General features: G+C 46.3%; 2 protein-coding genes across 2 annotated transcripts; one reads left to right on the top strand and one right to left on the bottom strand.

Moving 5' to 3' along the window:
• znf292b (zinc finger protein 292b) lies at positions 1-13,989 on the top strand. Its single transcript, XM_053514995.1, has 8 exons — positions 1-211; positions 3,815-3,969; positions 4,114-4,192; positions 4,307-4,442; positions 4,586-4,791; positions 6,066-6,202; positions 6,376-6,517; positions 6,632-13,989. Exons 1-8 carry the CDS (start codon positions 41-43, stop codon positions 13,433-13,435), a joined length of 7,830 nt encoding a protein of 2,609 aa, XP_053370970.1. The 5' UTR covers positions 1-40; the 3' UTR covers positions 13,436-13,989.
• A 647-nt stretch (positions 13,990-14,636) lies between these two features.
• On the bottom strand, positions 14,637-18,062 carry gjb7 (gap junction protein beta 7). Its single transcript, XM_053515007.1, has 2 exons — positions 17,812-18,062; positions 14,637-16,324 (listed from the first exon to the last, which is right to left on the bottom strand). The coding sequence occupies exon 2, from the start codon at positions 16,320-16,322 to the stop codon at positions 15,531-15,533; it is 792 nt and encodes a 263-aa protein (XP_053370982.1). The 5' UTR covers positions 16,323-16,324; positions 17,812-18,062; the 3' UTR covers positions 14,637-15,530.
• Positions 18,063-19,384: the final 1,322 nt, after the last annotated feature.

Below are 19,384 nucleotides of genomic sequence, written 5' to 3'. Positions count from 1 at the left end.
TGTGTGTGCGGGTGCGTACGCGGCGCGAGTGGAAGTGAAGATGGCGGACGGCGAGGAGGCCGAGCGGGAGACCCGCGGCCAGAGCTGCAGCCCCTCCGCCCTGAGAGCGCTCTCCGCCCGCCTGGAGGAGCTGTCCGCGGCGCTGAGGGCCGGCCCGGAGCACGGGGAGCGGGAGGACGCCACCGCGCGGTACTGCCAGGCGTTCTGTCAGGTCTGTCGCACTAGCGCACTGCAACATCAACATCAACAACAACAACAGCAGCAGCAGCATTAGCACGGTGTAGCTTTCTCTCTCTCTCTCTCTCTCTCTCTCTCTCTCTCACACACACACACACACACACACACACACTCACTCACTCTGTAGGTACCGAGTCACCCCTCCGGTAAGGGTGTTTAATTCTCCTCAGAGACCCTCACACCCATCATCAACACCGTGCTAATGCTAATGCTAACGCTAATGCAGTAATCTCAGTCAGTCAGTAAAGATTCATCAGATCACTGCAGCACCAAGGGTTATGTGCTAACCCTAACCCCCTACTGGCCCTGTGTAGCGTATTCAGGTGTTTTACCCCCTCTACTGCCCCTGTGTAGCGTATTCAGGTGTTTTACCCCCTCTACTGCCCCTGTGTAGCGTATTCAGGTGTTTTACCCCCTCTACTGCCCCTGTGTAGCGTATTCAGGTGTTTTACCCCCTCTACTGCCCGTGTGTAGCGTATTCAGGTGTTTTACCCCCTCTACTGCCCCTGTGTAGCGTATTCAGGTGTTTTACCCCCTCTACTGCCCCTGTGTAGCGTATTCAGGTGTTTTACCCCCTCTACTGCCCCTGTGTAGCGTATTCAGGTGTTTTACCCCCTCTACTGCCCCTGTGTAGCGTATTCAGGTGTTTTACCCCCTCTACTGCCCCTGTGTAGCGTATTCAGGTGTTTTACCCCCTCTACTGCCCCTGTGTAGCGTATTCAGGTGTTTTACCCCCTCTACTGCTCCTGTGTAGCGTATTCAGGTGTTTTACCCCCTCTACTGCCCCTGTGTAGCGTATTCAGGTGTTTTACCCCCTCTACTGCCCCTGTGTAGCGTATTCAGGTGTTTTACCCCCTCTACTGCCCGTGTGTAGCGTATTCAGGTGTTTTACCCCCTCTACTGCCCCTGTGTAGCGTATTCAGGTGTTTTACCCCCTCTACTGCCCCTGTGTAGCGTATTCAGGTGTTTTACCCCCTCTACTGCCCCTGTGTAGCGTATTCAGGTGTTTTACCCCCTCTACTGCCCCTGTGTAGCGTATTCAGGTGTTTTACCCCCTCTACTGCCCCTGTGTAGCGTATTCAGGTGTTTTACCCCCTCTACTGCCCCTGTGTAGCGTATTCAGGTGTTTTACCCCCTCTACTGCTCCTGTGTAGCGTATTCAGGTGTTTTACCCCCTCTACTGCCCCTGTGTAGCGTATTCAGGTGTTTTACCCCCTCTACTGCCCCTGTGTAGCGTATTCAGGTGTTTTACCCCCTACTGCCCCTGTGTAGCGTATTCAGGTGTTTTACCCCCTCTACTGCCCCTGTGTAGCGTATTCAGGTGTTTTACCCCCTCTACTGCCCCTGTGTAGCGTATTCAGGTGTTTTACCCCCTCTACTGCTCCTGTGTAGCGTATTCTGGTGTTTTACCCCCTCTACTGCCCCTGTGTAGCGTATTCAGGTGTTTCACCCCCTCTACTGCCCGTGTGTAGCGTATTCAGGTGTTTTACCCCCTCTACTGCCCCTGTGTAGCGTCTTCAGGTGTTTTACCCCCTCTACTGCCCCTGTGTAGCGTATTCAGGTGTTTTACCCCCTCTACTGCCCGTATGTAGCGTATTCAGGTGTTTTACCCCCTCTACTGCCCCTGTGTAGCGTATTCAGGTGTTTTACCCCCTCTACTGCCCCTGTGTAGCGTATTCAGGTGTTTTACCCCCTACTGCCCCTGTGTAGCGTATTCAGGTGTTTTACCCCCTCTACTGCCCCTGTGTAGCGTATTCAGGTGTTTTACCCCCTCTACTGCCCCTGTGTAGCGTATTCAGGTGTTTTACCCCCTCTACTGCTCTTGTGTAGCGTATTATGGTGTTTTACCCCCTCTACTGCCCCTGTGTAGCGTATTCAGGTGTTTTACCCCCTCTGCTGCCCCTGTGTAGCGTCTTCAGGTGTTTTACCCCCTCTACTGCCCGTATGTAGCGTATTCAGGTGTTTTACCCCCTCTACTGCCCCTGTGTAGCGTATTCAGGTGTTTTACCCCCTCTACTGCCCGTATGTAGCGTATTCAGGTGTTTTACCCCCTCTACTGCCCGTATGTAGCGTTTTCAGGTGTTTTACCCCCTCTACTGCCCGTATGTAGCGTATTCAGGTGTTTTACCCCCTCTACTGCCTGTATGTAGCGTATTCAGGTGTTTTACCCCCTCTACTGCCCCTGTGTAGCGTATTCAGGTGTTTTACCCCCTCTACTGCCCGTATGTAGCGTATTCAGGTGTTTTACCCCCTCTACTGCCCGTATGTAGCGTATTCAGGTGTTTTACCCCCTCTACTGCCCGTATGTAGCGTATTCAGGTGTTTTACCCCCTCTACTGCCCCTGTGTAGCGTATTCAGGTGTTTTACCCCCTCTACTGCCCCTGTGTAGTGTCTTCAGGTGTTTTACCCCCTCTACTGCCCCTGTGTAGCGTCTTCAGGTGTTTTACCCCCTCTACTGCCCGTATGTAGCGTATTCAGGTGTTTTACCCCCTCTACTGCCCGTATGTAGCGTATTCAGGTGTTTTACCCCCTCTACTGCCCCTGTGTAGCGTATTTAGGTGTTTTACCCCCTCTACTGCCCGTATGTAGCGTATTCAGGTGTTTTACCCCCTCTACTGCCCGTATGTAGCGTTTTCAGGTGTTTTCCCCCCTCTACTGCCCCTGTGTAGCGTATTCAGGTGTTTTACCCCCTCTACTGCCCCTGTGTAGCGCATTCAGGTGTTTTACCCCCCCTACTGCCCCTGTGTAGTGTATTCAGGTGTTTTACCCCCTCTACTGCCCCTGTGTAGCGTATTCAGGTGTTTTACCCCCCCTACTGCCCCTGTGTAGTGTGTTCAGGTGTTTTACCCCCTCTACTGCCCGTATGTAGCGTATTCAGGTGTTTTACCCCCTCTACTGCCCCTGTGTAGCGTATTCAGGTGTTTTACCCCCTCTACTGCCCGTATGTAGCGTATTCAGGTGTTTTACTCCCTCTACTGCCCCTGTGTAGCGTATTCAGGTGTTTTACCCCCTCTACTGCCCCTGTGTAGTGGCGTGAGGAGGCTGTATTTAAATATACAGTAGATGTAGAAGTGCACATTGTAGCACATTCTAAAACACACACACACACACACACACACACACACACACACACACACACACACACAGGTAGCCCGTGATAAGATCCCACCGGTGTTATTGAGTGTTTCTGGAAGGAGTCTCCAGTTCCAGTGGTGTGTACCAGTGGAGCTGTAACTGTACAGGCTTCACACTCAGACCATTATAATCAGAGACAGGCCACGCCTACTGACCACACCCGCAGGAGAACGTTAAGTGGAAATGGGGTGTTGCTCAATAATGTGTGTTTGAGATCTGCGTCTATCATGTGTCTGATTCTCACAGCTCTGATATCAGTGTGGTGTTTAAAAATAGTAACACGGCTTCAGTGCATCTTTATTTACTCCCCCCCCATACACACACACACACACACGGAACAGAGTTTGTTTGTGTGTTTTTATTTGAGCTGCTATGTAGTAGGATTCTTTTTAACACTGTGTGTGTGTGTGTGTGTGTGTGTGTGTGTGTGTGCGCCTGCAGACCCTGTTCGAGTGTGTGAGTGTGTGGAGGTCAGACGAGGACCCGTGGCCTGTGCTCGAGAGTTACCGTGTGGCGCTGCTGAGTTTTGCGCGAGTCTCAGCGTACTTCTCTGTCCGGAGCGAGAGCGTCAGTGTGGTTCTCGAGAGACTGTCGCTGTGAGTAACACACACACACACACACACACACACACACACACACACACACTCTCCTCTCTGTTAAATAATCTTTAACTTAGTCAGAAAGGCAGTTCTTCACTCCCTCATTCTTTCTCTCACTTTTTTGTGTGTGTTGTCCTGCAGGAGTTGTGTGGAGCTGCTGCTCTCCGTACCCGGGCCTTTTCCAGATGCATTATGGGAACACTTTCAGTCCTCCATACAGGTACTGCAACCCAACGCCCACCTCCCTTGCCCGCACTGCAAGCTGCTTCGATCACGCGAGGCTTGAGGTCTGCGGCGCGAATAACTCGAGTGTGGTTTGTTTCCGTGTGCGCAGGCGGCGCATGCACTGCTGCAGGACGGCGGCATCACCCAGCTGCACCTGCTCTCTGCAGCCACTCGGGAGCGCGGGATGTGGAACAGCTGCACACTACAGAGCCTCCTCAGGAATGAGACGCCTGCGCAGGAGGAAGGTGTGACTTCCGTTTCACTCTACATCACACTCTGTGTGTGTGTGTGACAGCGATTAACTGTCCGCATGGCCTTCCTATCTCTCTCTCTCTCTCTCTCTCTCTCTCTCTCTGTGTGTGTGTGTGCGCGTGCGCGCGCACTGTAGTGCGTGAGTTTCTGATGCGTGAAGGACCGGAGCTGGTGCAGCTCAGGGTGAAGTTCCTGATTAAAGAGAACTCCATGGAGAAGGCGGCGCTGCTGGCCAAGGCCTGTGCCGAGTTCCCCGAGTTTGGGGGAGGCAGAGGATACTTTAAACAGAGCTACCTCGTGTGTGTGTGCTGTTTTGCGCCACAGGAGATGCTCATGGAGGAGGTGGGTGGACCTGCAGAAACTTGGTACATCTGTGTTTTTGTTTTTTTTCCCTAGAAAAATGCATTTTTTTATTATTATTATTGCCTATTTTTAAATCATTTATATGTAATGATCATACTAAAATAAACAGGTAATAGATATTCGTCTGATGTAATTTAATCTAATTCAGGCTAAAAAGAAAGTGGGAAATATTTAGACTTTAAAACACTATGAATGACTAAAAACCCTTGTTGCGATAACGATAATTTTTTCGATATATTGTGCAGCCCTAGTCAGAACTCACTCTTTCAGCGATATCTTTACGACTGGAGGATTAGAAACCCGGTCCGCTTAGCGAACTCCACACGTTTTCCTTGCATGCCTTCCAAACAGCTTGTTGTCATGTATAGTTGTTATAAAGTTGTTTGTGACCCCAATATGTCACTTTTTGAGGTAGTTCTCTGACAGTGAGGTCTGGAGATTTGTTTCGCTTACTTCTCGTACCATCCTTCTCACTGTGTGGTGGCGAGATAAACTTGCAAGGTTAGGCCAGTGGCTATTTTCTTGTAGCTGTTGCCTGACTTATGAACATATGAACACACATCTGCCTTACTCGAATGGGATGTTCTCTTGTCTTTGCCATGTTGTTAAGTGGAGAATGGAGAAATAAAATAATATATATTGGATAAAATAATTTGACTGTGTCACGTCATATTTATACCACAGGGAAACAGGAATTCATGAATTATTAATTAAAAGTTAGGGTGCCAATACTTGTCGAGCAGGTGATTTATATATATATATATATATATATATATATATATAGTTTTTTCAGTCTATTATTTTAGTTTATAATTTTTTCAATTATTTTTATTTACTTGAGTTGAAAGTTAGATTTTTTTACAGTTTCGATATGAAATTATGCTCCTATAATAAAAAAATATGATTTATTAGGAGCCTAAGAACCAAGGGTTCCAATAAAAGTTTTTACCTGCACCATCAGTGGAATTGAAATGTTGAGTAAAAGCGATATTGTGAACAGTTATGTGGCAGATTTTATTATCTACTCAATGTAAACAAACACAGATCTTAATTAGAAATCAGACAGACAGATGCGTATGTGGGCTTCAACCTGAAATAATATTATCACTGATTATTTTAAAGATCATCAGGTTATTTTCAGCTTTAACCTTTTAACTATTCCTCCAAACTCTTTAACCATCAGGGATACAAACTAACGCTTGTTATAAATAAGACAGACACCGTTAATGTTTTTAATGCGCCGTCTCCTGCAGCTCTCCCGGGTGGACTGTCATGATGCTCTGGAGATGATCTGTAACCTGGAGGCAGAAGGAGATGAAAGAGGAGCGTTTACGCTGTGTTCAGGCTTTCTCACCCGACAGCTCCTGCAGGAGGACTCGTACTGCGCCTGGTCAGTTTCTAAAACGCTTGAGGAACAAATACAAGATCACTTTTTAGCACTTCATTAGCGTTTATGTGTCATGCTACTCTGATGAACGTCTGTAAATATAAACATAGAGATCATGGTTCACTCAGCCAGAGGTAACGTGAGGTGGTGTCCTGATTAGTCTGTCTGTCTCGCAGGGAGCTGACGCTTTTCTGGAGTAAACTCTTGAAGCGGTTGGAGCCGTCCGAGCAGAGCTTCCTGGAAAAGTGCCAGAAGATGTCTCTTCTCGCCAAAACAGTGTTCCATCTGCTGTTCTTTATTAAAGTCATCCAGTCTGAGGTGAGTTCTCGGTCCTGTCGGCTCATCCTTTACTCGTGTTCGCTGTGCCTCTGTTTTATCAGTTGGTCTGCTGTTTTGAAGCGTATTGAAAGATTTTTGTTTTCTGATTTGCAGTTGGACAAGATAGGATTGCCAGCCTGCATCGAGATGTGTATACGCGCCCTGAGAATGGAGTCCTGCGAGGGAGCCGACAAAGCTACCATCTGCAAAACCATCTCGTGCCTCCTGCCCTCTGACTTGGAGGTGAAGCGGGCCTGCCAGCTGACAGAGTTCCTCCTGGAGCCCACCGTGGACTCCTATTACGCCGTGGAGACACTGTACAACGAGCCCGACCAGAAGCTCGAGGAGGAAAACCTTCCCATACCCAACTCTCAGCGCTGCGACCTTTTCCTCGTTTTCAAAACACAGTGGCCTTTTGATCCAGAGTTCTGGGACTGGAAGACGCTAAAGCGTCACTGTTTAGGTCTCATGGGTGAGGAGGCTTCTATCGTGTCCTCCATCGACGAGCTAAACGACGATCGCTTCGTGGAGATGGAGAAGGAGGATTCGGACCTGGCGCCGGAGGAGTTTAAGGACGTGTTCGAGTGCTTTCTGGACACGACAAATGGACTAAAGGAGATCGCCGACCAGCGACAGAAAAACAGAGAAGTGAAGAAGCTGAGGGAGAAAGGATTTGTGTCGGCCAGGTTCAGGAATTGGCAGGCGTACATGCAGTACTGTGTGTTGTGCGATAAGGAGTTTCTCGGTCACAGAATAGTGCGACACGCACAGACTCACTTCAGAGATGGGTATTATAGCTGTCCGATTTGCACAGAGGCGTTTGAGATGCGAGAGACACTTGACCCGCATGTCGCTTCGCATGTAAAGCTCTCATGTAAAGAGCGCTTGGCTGCAATGAAAACCACTAAGAAGCTGGCTGATGCGAAAACCTCTGCTCCTGATATCGGTGCTCTGAAAAACAAAAGTGGAGAAAATCAGGCGCGTAAGGCAAAAGCTAAAAACTACATTGGAGAACCTGGCCTGGTGTACAACGGAGAAGCTGCCGGCTCCCAGGTTTCTGGCGTCAGGCCGAACGGGAGCGAGAGGAACGTCTGTCCTGTTCCGAACTGCAGGAAAGGGTTCAAGTTCTTTCGCAATCTTCTCACTCATGTGAAGGATCACGGGGAAGTTGAAGAGGCAAAGCGCTTCCTCGAACTGCAGACCACGAAGATCATTTGTCAGTATTGTCGCCGTCATTTTGTTAGCGTCAGTCACCTCAATGACCATCTCCAGGTCCACTGTGGGGCCAAGCCTTACTCGTGCATTCAGCTGAACTGCAAAGCTAGCTTTGACACCAGCGCCGATCTCCTCGTTCATAGCAAAGGACATCCGGTCTTTAAGGCCAGGTGCATGTTCCCAGGCTGTGGAAAGATCTTCAACGAAGCGTATAAACTCTATGACCACGAGGCACAGCATTACAAAACGTTTACCTGCCCAGTGGCGGACTGTGGTAAAGTGTTCCACACACGGTCGCAGTTAGATTTGCACGAGGAAAGCCACAATGTTAAGAAAGTGGAGACACAACCTACTGAGAGCAGTGGCACACCTCTTGCAGAGCCTGAGCCACACCCAGCCATGGAACCAACCCGTCAGGATGTTTACCGTTTAGGGCCTCAGATGAAGTCCAGCTGTATGATGAACCCTGCGGATCACTCGGCACATCTTGTGAAAGTAAAGCACTCCATTGAAAACATGCTCGGCCCTGCTGGTCACGGTCCCATGCAAGAATTCAGCCTCGTGAAGTGCAAAACCGAGCCACCCGATCCGACCGACGCGCAGCAGCCTCAGGTCCCATGTGTGGAGCTCCGGCACATCCAGTCTCCATTAAAGCCTCCCATGGCGCACGTGAATGAACCCAGATCGGAAGAATCCTTGTTAGATGTGCTAATGAACGATCAGTTGCTCACTCCTTCATGCTCACTTCCATCAGAACCTTCATATCAGAGCCTCCTGGAGGACTTTCAGCAAGCTCCGTCAGGTGATGTGTTGCAGGCGCAGATGGAGTCTGCTGTTTCACAGAGTCACACTCAGCCCTTGTACGGAAATGAAAACACTGAATACACTCAATATAATCCCAGTCCTGTAACCCCGATGCACACACCACACCCAGTACCATATGGGAACGATATGGTTCCCTTGACGCAGTCGGCTCATAACAGTCCACCAGTCATGCCTGTGTCTCAGAGACTTCCTCCACAAGTCGCCCCTTTTCCCACTAACAGACCGGTACAGCCCCTGCAAGCCAACACTCTTGGTTCTGCGCTTGAAGAAAAGGACAGATACAGGTGTGCGTACGAGACGTGTTCTCGAGACTACAGCTCTTACAGAAGTCTAACCAAACACATGAAAGCTGCTCATTGTGAGTTTTATGCACAATGGAAACTGGCAAGGAGGAACAGTAAAGCTCCATCAGTTATGAGCAGAGCTGCGTCCATGAACGGGAAACATGTTTCTTCAGGACCTGTCCAAAACCAGCTGGGTCAGAGGACTACTGCTTCCCAGGTGTCGGAGCAGAAACCGCCTGCTCAACCACACTACTCAACAAGCTGTATCAACTCCAGTTACCCTTCTGGGTCTTCCAATTTAACCAGTCCTACTGGTCAGACTTTTCCAAATCAAATGGACAGCATATTGGATCCCATTGTGCTCTCGCAGCTAGGAAATGCTAGTACAAGTCAGCCTCATATAACTTCTCACTCTTCATGGAACAGTTCGCTACAGCAGCAGAATTACCAATCGCAAGCCATGATGACTTCTTCTGGTCATTTCTCCTCGCAGATGGACACCGCATTGCAAAACCAAGTGCCAAATACATATAATGAAGATATGACCTACTCCTCTGTGCAGCATCAAAACAGTCCCTCATGCCGCTTCGTTCAGACCCAACCGGGCGTTACTCAAACTATAAGCAACCCAGCCAAAATAGGCCATCCTGGTGATTTAGCTGCGATTCCCTACATTCAGCAAACAAAGACCAATTCTGTACCAGTTGTTAAACATACTGAGTGTGCTGTAAAACTGGAGAGAAACCCAGATTTGGTTCCCTCCTCACCAAACAAAGTGCCCTCCACGCGGAGCGACTCTCCTGCAGCCATGAACTCTCAAACTTCTCAAGATGATATCAACAGTTCTGCCCAGGATGGTGACATCAAAAAAAGGAAGCGAAGCAGCAGAACAAAGTGGCCCGCCATCATTAAAGACGGCAAGTTTATATGCTGTAGGTGCTTTAGGGAGTTCCAGAGTCCTAAATCTCTGGGGGGACATTTGTCTAAGCGTGCTGTCTGCAAACCCTACGATGAAACGGTCCTGTCTGCGGATCTTCCCAGTTCGTTTCTTGAGCTTCTGAACTCCCCTCACCCATCTGACACGCCTCAGTCCTCACCTTCTGCGCAGGTCGGCTCTAATCAGGCTTGGCCTTCAATGACTAAGGGCCCGCTTGACCCAAAATTGTTTCCTAACGTTACTTTTCTAAACACTAAAGATTCCATGTATAACAGTGACAGCAAGCCAAGCGGTGAAACCATCCCACAGAGTTCACCGAGTCTGGGCGAGTGCGCTGGTGCACGCCAGCAGACCTTTGCAGGCTCGTCTGTCTCTTACCCTCAAGACAACCAAAACAGTGTGATTCAACACACCGGAAATATCAAAGACAAGCATCAAATGAATTACACTCAGCTTCGCAACCCCTTGCCAAGTCAAAGTGTGTCCTCAGATAAACTTTTGTCTCGCTTGTTAAGTGAAAACCAAACTTCTGACTCGAACTTCAGCAGGGGTTCCACTAATCGTATTGATCGAATGCTTCAAGCTGAAACACTAAACAAAATTAAGGAGATTAAAGATAAGACTACATTTACAAACGCCAGTGGATTGACCAATGATGGGCTTCTCGCTGCCATGGCTAGTCTTGCTCAAAATCTGATGTCGGAAAAGAGTGTTAAAGAACGGCTTCGCGAACAGATATTAGCTGGAGACTTTCAAAAAAGAAGCAGTTCATGTCAAGGACAAGCGGTCGATAATTCAAGTGTACAAAGTGCAATAATTAATGTCCCACAAAACACAGCGCATGTAATTAAAAAAGCTCTGCAGAGTGATGAGCCTAATGTTGGAAGTGGCATTGAACCCAGTGAACGCATCACCTCGGGTGGGAGTGTCCTATCTGAGGATACACCGATAGAAATTCCCCTGGCTTGTGCTTCTAACAACAATGCTTATAATAAGCCACAAGTACAAGAAGACGATAATGAAATCACAGAAATACAGAAAGCTCTTGAAAGACTGGATCTAGATAGAGAAATAAAACACCATGACCAGCCCCCTACTGTTCCTCTAGAAATCGAAGAAGTACCTAAGGCCTCCGAAGCTACGCCCGTTTGTATCAGCCGAGGCTATTCATGCGACAGTGACGGCTGTGGTTACAGAGCTATGACAAAAGACGCTCTCTTTAAACATCTAATGAAACAGCATAACTATACAGAGGAAATGCTAACTCAGTGTCGGAAGGAACAGTTTAACTTTGCGCCTTTTAATTGTCAAATATGTCCAAAGACATTCACACGAAACTCCAACCTCAGAACCCACTATCAGTCTGTTCACAACTTCTCACACGAGCAGGTTGTAAAGTTGGGGATTACACGCCAGTACAGTCGCAAGTCCATGGAGGCTGAGCAGAGTCTTAGTGCCCCTCTGAACATCTCGGATTTGCCCCGTCTGCCAGCCCCCAGGTTCCCCTCTGCTGGACAGACTGGTCCTGGTGTCCTGGGTTTGATGCCTGGCGTTGAAAGCATTAAATCAGAATGCAGCGTTCAACCTTTTAAACAGCATGTTCCTGTTGCTTCTGGTGACTCTGTTATTGCGGGGACTGTACAGAGAGCGAACCCAGCTCCATATCTTCTTCAGAGTCAGGCTACTATGCATCCATCAGTGATTAAGGCCGTTCCTTCTTTGTTAACCTCCGCAAACGCGGGTCAGCAGTTAAATCGACAAAACGGGTTTGTGCCAGGATCTCTCACACCCTTTCAGCACACCCATGTTTTGCCTCCTGCAGGTCTGTTGCCTTCAGGTGCATCACCTGTCCCTCCTTTAGTCCCAGCGCAGTTGGGCAGCCTGACTCCAGATAAGAAGCCTAAACTGGGAAGGCCTAAAATGCCAAAACCGAAAGAAGCGATCAAGAAGACTAAGGAGAAAAAGATGGACATGGACGATGTTTTTAGTCCCTATCGGCCTTACCGCTGCGTCCATCAGGGCTGTGTAGCTGCCTTTACCATCCAGCACAACCTTATTCTTCATTACAAAGCCATCCACCAGTCTGCCCTCCCCAAATTTGAAGATAATGGAGAGGATGGACAGATTGAGGAGGAGGAGGAGGAGGAGAATAACGAGGTCGACGAGGAGAACGACATGCCTAGTGGTGAGCTCGGTGAGGTGTCAGAGTTTCGTTGTCAAGTCAAAGACTGCTCCCGAATATTCCAGGTGGTTACAGATCTGCTGCAGCATTATCTCCACCTCCACAAACTCAGCCTCGACAAAGCAGGAGCTATGATGTCCGGCATGAACCTGGGCAGGTTCCGCTGTGACCAAGCAGATTGTGACGTTACCTTCACAGGGTTCTGGAAGTACGTTAACCACGTTGAAAACGAACACAAAAAAGTAAAGCTCTCCAAAACTGACCCTGTTGATGGAATGTTCCAGTGTGAGGTCGAGGGCTGTAGCTGTGTTTACACCACACGGTCAAATTTGCTGCGGCACATCATGAAAAAACATCAAGACCTTTACAAACTTCGACTGTTGAACTCAAAAGGTGTCAGACTTGGCCGTCCTCCAAAGAACAGCTTAGTCTCACTGGAGAAGGAAAATAGAGAAGTTAATAAAAAACCAAGTCAGAAAGGTGGTGAGAAAAAGAAAAAGAAACAAAAGAACCTTTGGACGAAATACGGAAACCCGATTTTAAAAACAAAAGAGGAGGCATCTGCCATGTGCACCAAGAGGATTCAGTTGCAGTACCCATGCATGCTTAAAGGCTGTGAGACGGTCACGTACTCTGAGAGAAAGCTTATGAAGCATTACGTCCAGCACGGCCTGCCCAAACAATACCTGGAGGAGCAGAGGAGCAACTACATCTTCTGCAAGAAAATGGCTCGCTCCAAGTACAAACGAATTGCGTCACGGAGCGACGATACTGACAAGTCTGACGAAAGCTCTATCGAAGCATCTGAGAACGAGGAAGCTCTCGGACCGAGTGAGTCAGAGTTCTCAAAGCTGACATCTGAAAAGGAGAGCACAGAGGACACTGAAGTTTCGGATGCCAAGTTGTCCAGTGATTTGAGCTCGGAAATCTCCGTGGTGGTCAAGCGAAAGAGGGGCCGTCCACGCAAGGGGGAACGTGTCAAACATCTGCATTTGGCACGCAAGAGAGTGACGAGGTTAAGAGCAGCGCAGACTCACTCGGTCAACTATGCAGACATTAATTCTGACTCGACTTCGTCCAGCGCCACGCTTCCACAAGAGCAAACCGCAACATTGAGCTCATTCAAGCCCATGGGCTTCGAAGTCTCCTTCCTCAAGTTCCTGGAGGAATCAAGTCAGTCCACTGGAAAAAGCAAGACAACAACTTCTTTAGTACACCAACACAAGAAATTCCCAAACGTGCATCTCAAGACGGCCTCGGTGGTGTGCAGCAGGATCAATCCTGATCATCACTGCCGCGATGTGCTGAAACTTGTTGAATTTAAAAACCCCCAGAGGCTTACGTCTCTCAGCAAGGTGACCTTCGAGGTGCACAGAAGCTTCTCAAATGTATTCGAACTTTTGCTCAAGCAGCTGCATGAAATGCGACCTGCAGTGGTCATTCAAAAAGAGGGCGTGTCCAATGCTACCGGGTAGTTCCCTGGATGTGGGGGGTGGGGTTGGGGCGGGTCGTCGGCTCCCGTGTTACTCTTTTGGCAATGTTAAATGATTAATAGATTGAGTGGGTAATAATCTGTTGCAATGTTCTGAAAGCCCTTGATGTTGAATGCTTCTCTTAACATCTGCTAATCCCTCAAACGATTGTGTATTAAATTTTTTTTTTTGAAGTTTGTTAATTAAAACAGTTAATAATGATATACCTCTTACGCATGCCCTTACGAAGTTATCCGGCACATGTGGTGGTCGATGTTGGAAATGAAACCCCTTAGAGGAAGTATTTTAATTTGTTGTGGATCCCCGTAGGAGTTTACAATTGAATTAGCTTCTGTTGCAGATGGACTGATGATCCTGTAGTGCAGTGGTGAGCTGTAGATGGTAACCATTTTAGTCTTGTTCATCTTGCATTGTAAATTTTGAACGTCTCTAGCGTTGTCTGTGTGTGCACATACTGACCCTCTGGATAATTTACTGCCACCAGCAGTCTGTACCTTAAACAACAGAGACCAATTTATTACAGCTTGCCTTTTCTACCTCTGCTGTGCTTGTGTGTGGTTCTTTTTTTTTTTTTTTTTTTCGTCTCTCTGACAAGAAGTCATGTGTTCTTTTAGGACTTATCGCAAAAGAATGAACAAGTGTAGTATGAGTTCTTCTTGCAGAATTACTAGCAGGCCACAGTCAGGTTTTACAGTTTAGTTTATTAGTTCTACATGTACATTTAAATTAAACATAGGTTATTTCGCTTTTATTATAAAAACATACAGTATTAGGTCAAAGTACTCTTTTCTTCAAACATGCAGTAGACTACCACTGTAATAATGATAATGAAAAACAGAATAAACATAACTTGTGTACAGGTGCATTAAATATCAGCCGCTTCATGAAAACCACAGCCAAAAATTTGACACTTATCCAGAAAAACGAATTTTGAAGAATTCTCTTCTGTTACTCTGACACCACAGTCAGACATGGTGGCATACGGGTCAGAAGATAACATCTCCACCTCAACTGAGTCATCACACTGAAGTGCAGCAGCGACACGGAAATAATGAGTTCATCCATACAAGTTAATAAATTAATGGTGTTAATAGAGGCTTGAAAATGATCAACAATTTGGCTCGATCTGAAGATTTGTGTTCTGATCAAGAGGGATTCATGATGGTGAAGGGGAGATGTACTTGGGTGCACAGTCCATCATGGGGAAGTTACTCTGCAACTGGGTCAGTTATTTAGTATTTCTGTTTGTTTATAGATCCAGACTTTTGTGTTGCAGAGTCTATGGTAACTGATTAACCACTTTATAAGTCTTTAGTGGAACAAGTTTTGGAATTTGGCTGCAGTTTTCATGGCTTGACCTTGTTATTAATAAATAAAAAAAATTATATAACAAATGTAAATAACAAAATGTACTAAAGTTCTGTAAGTGTAACAGAAATTTGAGGTTTCTTCTGGCAGAAGTTTTTTCTTCTCAATCCTTCCTCAACCAAGCCCTGAGTCAGTGAGTCATTTAATAGTTTGTTGAATCAGACTCAGTGAATCCTGCCGATTTCCAGAGAGGTTCCACTTTTTTTCTTGCACACAGATGCGGCCGCATTTATAAGACAACACAACGTCACTGTTATCTGTTTTTTAACTGTCAATACTCTAAACTGTCGTCTGGACAAAACCAAACAACGCGAGTGAGACTAATCTAGTGGTTTGTGCAGTGCGGAAGGTGTTTGTGATGGGAATGGTCAACCTCAGAATAATATTTTGTGCTGTAACTTAATTTAAGTAATTTAAGTGCTGTAACAGTAGTCTAATTATTTTTTTCCTCAGATCTTTTAAAAATGTGCATTTTATTAAGGACATTAAGGTCTTCATTTCTTCTAAAATAAATCTCACCTTGGTTGAAAATAAAATCCAAAGTTGGACACAGTGCATTCATTTAAAATCAGACAATTATATAAATATTTTTAAAACTATAATTTATATATATATCTATATATTTTTTTAAATAATTGTCTGTTTTTTTGGAACCTGAACTGCTTCTCATATTATCACTAAGAGAAGAGAGCAGGACGTCCACAGGTGATCATGTTGGAATTCCCTTTGTGACCTGCGCCGGCTGAACCTGAAGCCCCGTCTCTTTGTTGGCGGACGTGACGGATTTTTGCGCTGAGCAGACGGTGAGTGCAGATGCGTGTGTGTGACACTGACACGTTTTCTTCTGTTCCACGGGCACGTAGTGTTTACTGAAACACTTCCAGCACTGCGTGGACAGGATGTATAGCATCTCTGTGATGTTCAGAACCACGCACAGGGCAGATGTACAGCCCATGATGTAGAGGAAGATCATCTTCTCTGTGGCTTTGGAGATGTAGCAGTCCACCGTGTTGGGACAGGGAACCTCCTCGCATCGGTACATCCGAGGAACCGAGAATCCATTGTAGACGAAGTAAAAGATGAGCAGCGTGCCCACCTCCACAGACGTCTTCAGGACCAGGCTGAGAAGGTACGTGCAGAGCAGGCCGCCGTCGATCCTTCCTTTGTCCTCGTAAAGTTTGCATCCGTGTTTTTTCTCACGGTGCTCGCGGTAGGCCACGTGAAGGGCCACCAGCAAGGACGGTGTGGACGCCATGATAAGTTGCAGAGCCCACAGTCTCGCCTGAGACACCGGAAAGAGCCGGTCGAAGCAGACGTTCTCACAGCCTGGCTGCTGGGTGTTGCACACAAAGTCCTTTTGCTCGTCCTTCCAGACGTTTTCAGCAGCGGCTACGAACACCAGGATGCGAAAGATGAAGAGCACTGAGAGCCAAATCCGACCAATCACGGTGGAGTATTTATTCACGCCGCTCAGGACGCTCTGCAGGAAAGCCCAGTTCATGACTGCAAGAGGAACCACATAAGGTTGTCATCACTATAATACTCTCTAATTAATTAATAATAACAATAAAAATGAAATAGCCACAATTATTAAATACAGATACATTTTAGCATGAGTGTATTTAAGCAAGTTATTAATCTTATTCAGAATAAAGTGATTGTTATACTCCTCCTAAGGAATTTACACGATCGCCAACAAACTGGGCCGCTTTAATCTAAAGACATTGAGGAGGCAAAATTGTGGAGGGATTTTTGATATCTCAAACGCGTTAGCCGTGATAACGTCTTAAACTTACACAGAGAAATGATTAATAACTTTCTGTGTGGCATTATATTGAGTATAACACTCTCACACTCACACTGACACACTGACACCAGCTCTGTATAGTGTGTGACGTGTTGAAGTTGTGCGGTGAACGCGGGAGGTGATGGCTTTTTTTAGGTCTCAACATGCTCAAATAACACACAGGTTGTGTGGTGGTGATGATGGCACAGGGTGCTTGGGCCCGCTCATCGTTGCTAGCAACTATATTTATTATTCTTATTGTTTTTCATTATAAAACTCAATGAAACTGGAATTCAAGAATTTTTAAAGCCATGTTTAGAAATCAGCTAAAAACATTTTATTCAATATTTATTTATTTTATTTTTTAATTCAACATTCATTTTTAAGTTTAATTTGTTGTTTGTTGTAATAAGTGTTGTTTTCATATTTTTATAATAATAATATAGTGATGAGTGCCTGTGTGTGAGCACATTTAAATAAAAGGAAAAATCTAAAATAATTTTCTTCCCCTATTTTGTGAATACCTAGCCATCCCTTCCTGTCTGTTATTGTTTCACTCTGTGTGTGTGTGTGTGTGTGTGTGTTTTATCTTCATCAGTATTGTTAGCCCTCTCTCTCATCCTCCCTGCACATACCTGTTTAGCGTGAAAATATAAAGTTCTACTTTCATTTTGAGAACCCTGTGGTTCCTCTGTGTCCAGTGTGTGTGTGTGTGTGTGTGTGTGTGATATTTAAATTTTTTACATTTTTTCTTTGTCTCCTTTGTAACAATGTCTGTGGTTAAAACTGCTCATAAATATAATGACATTTTATTTAACATAATATAATATTTCATTAAATTGAATTGAATGTTTAATTCATCCTCAGTGTGTGTGTGTGTGTGTGTGTGTGTGTGTGTTCAGCGGTGTGTGACTGAAGTCAGAATGAAACTGAAAACCTCCTGTAGTTGTTTCAGTGCAGATATTCTGTTTATAAATTCTAAATGTAGCGTCTGTTATCTATAATATATAATCTGTTTAATATACAACACCTATCTGTGGAGGAGGATGGTGTGTGTGTGTGTGTGTGTTGGAGAGAGAGAACAGTATAAATAAATGAACACATCCCCCCCCCCCCTCCCCACACACACACACAGACAGATATATAGATAGACATACAGTATAGACAGATATATAGAACGTCTCCCCCGTGTGTCTGCACTGACCTGAGGCTCGGGCTGGGTGTCTGTCGGGGGTTTGTTGTGTTCGGCAGCGTTTGAGTCGCGTCTCCGCTCGACTCCCGCGGAGGATTTGGAAGGCAAATGTACCTGATGGATCGGTCTCACCTGTCGAGCTGCTGTGGGTGTGGCTTAGTCGTGTGGTTACAGTAAACACAGTGTGCAAGGAGATACTCGTGTGCTGCAGGCATGAGTTTCCATGATGTAACCGCGCAGCACCTGTAACACTATATAACGCTTTTTAACACTCTATAACACTCTATAACACTCTGTAACGCTCTATAACACTCGATAACACTCTATACCCCTTTGTAACGCTCTATAACAATCTGTAACACTCTATAGCACTCTGTATCCCTCTATAACGCCCTCTATAACACTCTGTAACGCTCTATAACACTAGCACTCTATAGCACTTTATAACGCTCTATAACACTCTATAACACCCTATAACGCTCTATAACGCTCTGCAACACTCTATAACACTCTGTAACACTCTATAACGATGAAGGGTGACTTTCTCTCCACTGAGAGCAGATGCAGTGAGTCAGAGAGAAAGAAAGATGAGTGTGAGGTTGTGTGTGTGTGTGTGTTTGCGGAGCGTGTGCTCTGTAAATGCACTGTGTGTGTGAGAGACGAGGCAAGTTCCGGGTGTGATGTGTGTATCGCACGGACAGGGACGCACATCTATATTTAATCACACAGTCACGGGGTTGTGTTTTATTAATGCAGAAAGAACAGGTGAGGCGTCCTAAATACACACACACACACACACACACCTTGTCATTAGGATTGTCTGTGGAAGAGTGTTAACTCTAAGTTGCTGTGTAACTGTGTGGAATGTCCAGTGTGTGTGTGTGTGATGGGAGGCGGGGTTGGTACTATAGTTTTGCGTTCGGCTCCAGCACATCATTTGCATCATTCTGCTTCCGGGTTCCTTAAACCCATCCTGTCCCCTGACCTTCGACCCCAGCGCCTCATGATCCCTCACTGTGAGGTGTTTCTATTCACCTCCTTTAAATAATTTCCAGCACACACACACACACACACACACACCGTTCTTCATCTTGAGCAGGAAGGTCCCGATGGCTCGCTCAGGAGGAACAGGAACTCGAGCCGCTCATGAATACGAGAGCAGGAGGAAGTGTTCGGCTCCATCAGCAGCCCAGTTCCCCAAAAAGTGGACGAGGTTCAGGTTAAAACGCTAAACTGTGACTCGTGTGGTGTAATAAAGACGAGAGACGTTCATCCTGCTGTACGTTTCATTAATCACTTATGAAAGCAGGTGTGTGTGTTTGTTTAAACGTGTCTACCTGCTGAGACACAACATTTATACACAGCAAAAATATTTATAAATAAAAAACATTTACACTGTGAGTGTGTATGTGTGTGTAAAAGAAAACAAAGCAGAATGTATTCTGAGTAACACATCACTACTGGTCCATTTGTATTGTATTGTTATTCGGGTGGAGACTCAGGACTAGGAAGAGGGTGTGTGATGGGTTTCTCAGGGGCGACAGGACTAGAGAAGAGGATTTAAACTGAAAGAAAGATGAGGGAC

Source organism: Clarias gariepinus, chromosome 2 (genome assembly GCF_024256425.1).
Source record: "Clarias gariepinus isolate MV-2021 ecotype Netherlands chromosome 2, CGAR_prim_01v2, whole genome shotgun sequence".
NCBI classification, from domain to species: domain Eukaryota; kingdom Metazoa; phylum Chordata; class Actinopteri; order Siluriformes; family Clariidae; genus Clarias; species Clarias gariepinus.
Note: the sequence above shows the minus strand (reverse complement) of the source record. Positions and strands in the feature narration are given on the sequence as shown.

Coding starts and splice junctions, on each gene's coding strand:
- gjb7 (XM_053515007.1), bottom strand. CDS start 16,322: ATGAACTGGGCTTTCCTGCAGAGCGTCCTGAGCGGCGTGAATAAATAC.
- znf292b (XM_053514995.1), top strand. CDS start 41: ATGGCGGACGGCGAGGAGGCCGAGCGGGAGACCCGCGGCCAGAGCTGC. Junction 4,792..6,065: donor AGGAGATGCTCATGGAGGAG/GTGGGTGGACCT, acceptor CGTCTCCTGCAG/CTCTCCCGGGTGGACTGTCA. Junction 6,518..6,631: donor TTAAAGTCATCCAGTCTGAG/GTGAGTTCTCGG, acceptor TCTGATTTGCAG/TTGGACAAGATAGGATTGCC.